This window comes from Pecten maximus, unplaced genomic scaffold (assembly GCF_902652985.1).
Source record: "Pecten maximus unplaced genomic scaffold, xPecMax1.1, whole genome shotgun sequence".
NCBI lineage: Eukaryota > Metazoa > Mollusca > Bivalvia > Pectinida > Pectinidae > Pecten > Pecten maximus.
In genome coordinates, this window is record NW_022979567.1 from 59286 (window position 1) to 66726 (window position 7441).

At 36.6% G+C, this 7441-nt stretch overlaps 1 protein-coding gene across 1 annotated transcript; it reads left to right on the plus strand.

Moving 5' to 3' along the window:
- The first annotated feature begins 6478 nt into the window (after positions 1-6478).
- LOC117318932 (uncharacterized protein YnzH-like) lies at positions 6479-7064 on the plus strand. Its single transcript, XM_033873863.1, has 2 exons — positions 6479-6590; positions 6943-7064. Exons 1-2 carry the CDS (start codon positions 6479-6481, stop codon positions 7062-7064), a joined length of 234 nt encoding a protein of 77 aa, XP_033729754.1.
- Positions 7065-7441: the final 377 nt, after the last annotated feature.

Consider the following 7441-nt stretch of genomic DNA (forward strand, 5'->3'; position numbering starts at 1 on the left):
CATTCCAACTGTAGAGGAATCTCAGATGTTCTGGCCCAAAAAGTTCTGGAAAGAGTTTTTGCAATAAAAGTTTTCCAAAATTCCCAGCGGAATTTGCTTGGCACCTGATGCCTTGAATCACATCATCGCTAAGCCCAAATTCATCTGGAACTCCTGACTCCGGCCTGTTAATGTCATCTGGCCCTGCAACTTCCGTGGGCATGGGTGTCCTTGACGCGTCCAGACGATACAATAGCTCCAATATCTTATCTTCCTTGGCCTCCTTTCTCGCTAGTCTATCCTCGAGCGTCGCTAGCCTCCTATTTAATGTGCTGATGCCTTGCAGAATGTTTTTCATAGTTGGATCACTGCGGCTGTCCTCTCTAAAAGTTACACGTCGAAACGGTGTTAAGGAAGGTGTATCTGGTCTTGAATTATTAGGAGTTGACACTAGGTCGGCAGTAGTTGGCACCAGGTTATTTGCGTGCGGCAACAGGTCATCAGCAGTTGGCACTGTGTCATTTGAAGGTGGCACCATAAGATAATTGGGTGGCTCCAATGTTGTCAATCTTGGTGGGGATCCTCTCGCAATGACTTGCGCTTCCGGTTTTCCCTGATAAAGGTAAAAATATTATGGTATCATTATGAAATTTAAAATTGTACAAATAGTGAAAAGGGCACAACAATCGCACGGGTGATTTTAGATACATTCGAAATTTTAACAAACTATTACACATGTAAATTATCAATGCCGTGTTTTATGTTCATTACACTAATACCAATATAAAAACTATAACTCAAGAATTATATATAATGCAACATGATTACATTTTTCAAATAAAAAAATGAATATAAGTCTATTTACACAAAAACTATTGAATATGATTTAGCGAGGTAAAATTAATATTACTACAACTGTATGTTCTAAGTTAGAGCTGGATATACAATTACAATGTATGTACTTTTTGTATACCATCGCGTATTACCGGTACATGTGTATGTACAAAATGTAAACTATGTAATGTGTATACGTCTTGTCATTTTGTGCCTAAGCGAATAATAAAACATATAAAAATGTTACATATAATTTCAACCATTTGACGGATAGGATCTAGAATAGGAATCACTTTTTAGTTTCTGAGACAATTTATAGCCCCGATAACTATAGCCATCGGTCGAAAAATTTGCTGTTTTTGTACATGTACCTTGTAAACAAATATTCAGCCTAACTGTACATTCATTGCTGTATTTTGTGGTGAAAGATAATAGGTATTGTGAAGTTGTTGTGTTGATAGCAACAAGAATATTTTATATCAACTGGAATTCTTTTAATTTAAGAAAAGTTTTGATGTCTATTTTTAGTACAACGGTGAGACACATGTAATGTAAGCTATCATATTTCGTCTTTAACTGCATATCGGCAGTTTGCATTTACCGCTACATTGACCAATCACATACTTTATCTTGACTAGTAGCGCCACCTATCGCGTCATATCCGGGGCCAAAAGATAATAAACGGCTATGCCGAAACAGAATCATAAATGGTACGATGTTATAGGACTTTAGTTTGTCATCGGAAAACATTGCAGTCTTAAAAAGATACTTATACGTATGATAATTGATCACGTATGCGAGCTATGACAACATTGGTGAAAAAATAGCGTTTTATCTATAAAATTGTTATACTGCATGAAGTAATATTACATACAATATTGTTATCATGATATAGCTGCTGGTATACCCGTGGTCATAGATTAGTAAAGTCCGTGTTATAAATGAACTGTGTATAATATTATCATGTCTGTTCATCTCAACACAGAAGTCTGCTGATATAGTTCTAATGCAATTATCATTATATTACTTTGAATTTAAGCAGTAAATAGTGATTTCATTCAATCACGACAATTTAGTTTTTAATACATATAGTTTATATAATGCTCTTTCTCTTAATGCATTATCGTTTTTGTTTCGAATATATAAAGTAATAATAATAAAAAATACAATCCAGAAAGCTCTCAAAGTATGTTAAAGCGCTAGTGATTTTCTGGTTTGGTAAATTACATACGATCATATATAGACATAGAACATGGAACAGTTGCACAAATATAGTAGGTATAAACAACAATAAATAGCGTTATGTTGTGAAAACGAACCCCTCGGCCGATAATAAATTCGCAGACTACATGTATAATTAATAAGAAAATATTTTACACTTGTATGTGGTGTACAGATGGTAAAAGTAAATGAATAAATAAATAAATAATATAACTAAAAGGTTTACATATATGTGTGTGTGTGTTAGGGAGGGGTGTGTGGAGGAGGATGTGTGTGTGTGTGTGTGTGTGTGTAGGGGGGGGGGGGTTCTTGGGGTGTGTGTGTGGGTTGAGGTGTGAGTGTGGGTGGGGGTCGGGGGGGTGTGTGTTGGTGTGTGTTTGTGGGGGGGGGGGGGGGGGGGGGGGGTGAAGGGGTATGTTGGTGTGTGTGTGGGGGGTGGGGGGGGGGGGGGGGTGGAGGGGGATGTGTGCTTTCATAGATTACGTTTGAAAGTAGTTGGTGTGACATATACACAGACCTGATAGGATAATATCAGTATACACAATTAGTACATTATCTCGAATTTATAAATTAGTGATGGATCTCATTAAAATGTTGAATGTTCAGAACTTTGATTAAAGCTCAGCAGCGATTTTTTTATATGACGAATACTTTTGTAAAAGAGTGAATATTCTGAAGTTCCCTTCTTTTATGATTAGTATAGAGAGAAGAAAGATGATTCAAGTGTGGTGCTTTACTTCTATAGACAAGCCATGAATGATATTCGCTATGCGGTTCAGTTGATTTTATGCGGAACTACATGTATATGTCTCTGATGAATCCCAAATCCATTCTTTCTGTTTGATATTTACAATTCTTTACACCTGTACTGCGAACGCTTGTAGGGACTGGTTGTTAAGCAAATTTTACACACAATCGTAGAACGAAATTTTATTTACGCAAATTTGTGACAAGTATCAACGACAGTTAAACTGCAGTAGGCGGGAATGTGACGACCAATCAAAGAGGTCTGTTGAGTCACGAGGCGGTCCCGATTATCACGTGATCAATCTCGCCGTCACGGTTGGTATTTAATATTAGTTATCCAGGTGAGTTTCACGTTCCTGGTATGCACGTATGGTATACAAGCTTATGTAATAGCGCGTTTGGAACGATGGGGTGTTTACGCTTAGATGAAAAAACTAGATTGGAAATATCGAACTGTCAAAGAAAACGAATGTCCAAACAGCAAACGATGGGAATCCTACGATCTAAAAAGTTACATGTTTCCCGCCAGGTATTGGATTATTGGATAAAACATCACCAATGTGGAAATTTGGATTACACCGAAGAGAAACCCCAGGCTCTCAGAACAATTACGTCAAATGACATCAGGAATATACAAACGTGTCTACAGGAGGATCCCACCAAATCCAGTAAAGAGGTCTACAGACATTTGAAAGAAAATGGGGCGGAAATGAGCCATTCGACATCAAAACGCGCTATAAAAATAGCAGGGTTTACAAACACAACACCCAGATACTGCCAACTTATTCGTCATGTTAATAAAGAAAAAAGGGTGGCTTTTTGCAAGAACTTACTACAATCAGATGAAGACTTTTCAAATGTGATTTTTTCAGATGAATGCACAGTACAACTTCACACGAGCAAATCAACATTTTATAGGCCTATAAATAGTGTTCGATGTTCCCTACCAAAACCAAAACATCCATTGAAAATACACATTTGGGCTGCAATCAGCAAGAGAGGGGCTTCGAGTGTTTTGATCTTTGACGGGATAATGAACGGACAATTTTTCACAGACGCGATTTTAAGGGACACATTATTACCCTTTATTCAACAAAAATTCCCTGATGGTCATCGTTTCCAACAAGACAACGATCCTAAGCACCGTTCCCGTGTAGCTAAAGATTTTATGGAAAGCGAAGATATCAAATGGTGGAACGAGTGGCCTTCTGGTGAGTAAATGAGTAAATGTGAACTTTTTGTTTTTATTCTAAGTTATTTTTCCCCTTGCTTGCTTGCTTGCTTGCTTGCTATCTATCTATCTATCTATCTATCTATCTATCTATCTATCTATCTATCTATCTACGTGATTGTCAGTTTAACCTTACCTGAGAAAAGGAACCTGTGATATACAGGACGATCAAAGGGGGGGGGGGGGGGGCGGGTTAGTTAAACGTAAAGGGTAAAGGGGTGGAAAATGCCGCGGGTGTGCGTTCGCTCAATCAACGTTAGAAATAACATCTTAGATCTTAGATGATGAATAAACGAAGGGGCTATGGGAAAGGCTCTAACGCAACACGTTATACCTGAAATGATAATTCCATCTGGCAGAAAGAAGTATGTTTTACTGATTCTTGTTTCTTAAAGACCGTGTTTTCTTTTTCTACATTTACGTCTCAGTATTTTCTATTGAACATTTTATTTGTTTTCGTTTTGTTTCTATCTACATTTTTTGATGGTCGTTCATAAGATTTATTTTGATCTGTGACTGCCAGATTGTTTTTGTAAAATTTTTGTAGAGTTTAAGTTGAAAATAAATGTTGACTTGCATGGCTTTACATATAAAAATTTTGCAATATAGTTTGGAATTTTTATGTAATAAAGTAGAATTTGCTTTGTGATCATACTGTATATCGATATATATCTCGATGTAACATACATGTAGTTTACTCATGTCCGATTTTTATAATCAATCGAATATAATACTCAATCATTTTTTCAGAGAGTGCAGATCTGAACCCCATTGAAATGGTTTGGAACCAGCTGAAACGCTACCTTGCTCGACAGGAGCCAAAAAGTAAAGACGATTTGGTGCACCATGTACATGCTTTCTGGAAAACATATATGACGACCGATCAGTGCAAGGCTTATATCGATCATGTGTACAAGGTGATTCCTGTGTGTATTCTAAATGAAGGGAAAGCAACAGCGGACTTGCCAAGTCAAATATTCAGAGAGCCTTCCCTTGGGAAAAGCATTCGGTATTTTTATGAAAAACTGATGTCGCCAGAATATAAAGATGCGAGACGAAAGGTGTGTGATATGTAAACATACTTTCAAGAGTTTGTTCATGAGTTTGGCAGTTATAAATACTAGTATGCTGTTACAAGATGTATCCTGTGGTATAGTTCACCAAAACTTTGAATTGGATTTTACTTCTTTCTAATAAATGCAAAATTGCATTTTTAACTGAAAAACGTCGCGAGCAATTTTTGTCTGAAAATGATCGTGTTGGTGTATATATAAGAAATATAAATCTAGTAATCAGAGGCATACATTTTTGAACTTTATATGATTACTTTCCTATAATACTAAAACGTTATTTCAGGGACGTACATATATATGATCATCTCGTTCATATTCACCACATCACCCTCGATCGGTTTTCAATTTGAAACGAAGGGAAGTAACTCTTGTAACTATTGTATCTTGTTCGAGATTTTATCTCGATAGTCTTACATACATGGCGGTTATCATACAGTTATTCACGTGGGCTCGATGAAAATGAACTAACCTGGGCTGTCTTCCTCCTCTTTGGAGCTTGAATCACTGGTAATGGTCGTGCTGGTGGTGGTGGTGGTGATGGTGAGGGTGGTGGTGATGGTGAGGGTGGTGGTGATGGAGATCTTGGGGGTTGAACAACATCAGTAACATCCTCATGTGTTTGGCTTATCTGGGTGAAGAGATTATTCATATCTGCTGCATTCCCACTGGCAATAACAAGTGCTGTATCTACCTCGTTGGAATTACCCCATTGTACCTCATATAGGTGTGAAACAAGGACCTAGAAATCAAACAAAATATTGTAAATAATAAGGACCGGAGAAATAAATGATGCATATGTATCAAGATCAATCATGAAATATTTGTATATTTTTGTATGTATATTGTTTAAATCTGTATCTTTAACAAACAATGTATGATAACATTCCAAAATAGCTCTTGCTTGATACGTATTTGCGATGATTATCATATCAACCGGAAAATTCATATCCATTTTAGCATATTTATTGATGTGACATTACATTGTACAAACATTAAAACATTAAGACAAACTGTATTTAATCTGTCTTTGTATTCTTTTCAATAAAATTCAAATTTAGACAATCACGACAAATAAAACATTTTGATAACTAATCGCCTACATAACACAGACACTCTGTTTTAGACTCCTCGCCTCTCATTTCACACTTGTAACGAAGCTGGGCCGTTATTAGGTTACTGAACGGTGTGACAATAAGACCGTTTTTACTGATATTTCATTATAGGAAGGTCGTTATGGCGGTAGAGTCGTACTAGTTACTAAGATCTTTAGAACTAAGAATTTACGATAACGTTATGACTGACGCCTGTAATGGCGGAGACTCTTATGACAATGGGGCCGTAATGGAAATACAGGACATTATGATAACAGAGGACATTATGATAACAGGACATTATGATAACAGAGGACATTATGATAACAGAGGACATTATGATAACAGGACATTATGATAACAGAGGACATTATGATAACAGAGGACATTATGATAATAGAGGACATTATGATAATAGAGGACATTATGATAACAGAGGATATTATGATAACAGGACATTATGATAACAGAGGACATTATGATAACAGGACATTATGATAACAGAGGACATTATGATAACAGAGGACATTATGATAACAGAGGACATTATGATAACAGAGGACATTATGATAACAGGACATTATGATAACAGGACATTATGATAACAGAGGACATTATGATAACAGAGGACATTATGATAACAGAGGACATTATGATAATAGAGGACATTATGATAATAGAGGACATTATGATAATAGAGGACATTATGATAACAGGACATTATGATAACAGGACATTATGATAACAGAGGACATTATGATAACAGGACATTATGATAACAGAGGACATTATGATAACAGAGGACATTATGATAACAGAGGATATTATGATAACAGAGGACATTATGATAATAGAGGACATTATGATAACAGAGGACATTATCTGTAGGACCGTTTTGACTAGGGGACTTTATGACTATATGACCGTTTTGACTAGGGGACTTTATGACTGTAGGACCATTTAGACTAGGGGACTTTATGACTGTAGGACCGTTTTGACTAGGGGACTTTATGACTGTAGGACCGTTTTGACTAGGGGACTTTATGACTGTAGGACCGTTTTGACTAGGGGACTTTATGACTGTAGGACCGTTTTGACTAGGGGACTTTATGACTATATGACCATTTTGACTAGGGGACTTTATGACTGTAGGACCGTTTTGACTAGGGGACTTTATGACTGTAGGACCGTTTTGACTAGGGGACTTTATGACTATATGACCATTTTCACTAGGGGACTTTATGACTGTAGGACCATTTAGAGTA

What these genes read in the sequence shown, in the direction of transcription:
- LOC117318932 (XM_033873863.1), top strand. Translation starts at nt 6,479, where the DNA reads ATGATAACAGAGGACATTATGATAACAGAGGACATTATGATAACAGGA. An exon ending in TAATAGAGGACATTATGATA is followed by an intron (nt 6,591 to 6,942) that starts ATAGAGGACATT and finishes TTATGATAACAG; the next exon opens with GACATTATGATAACAGAGGA.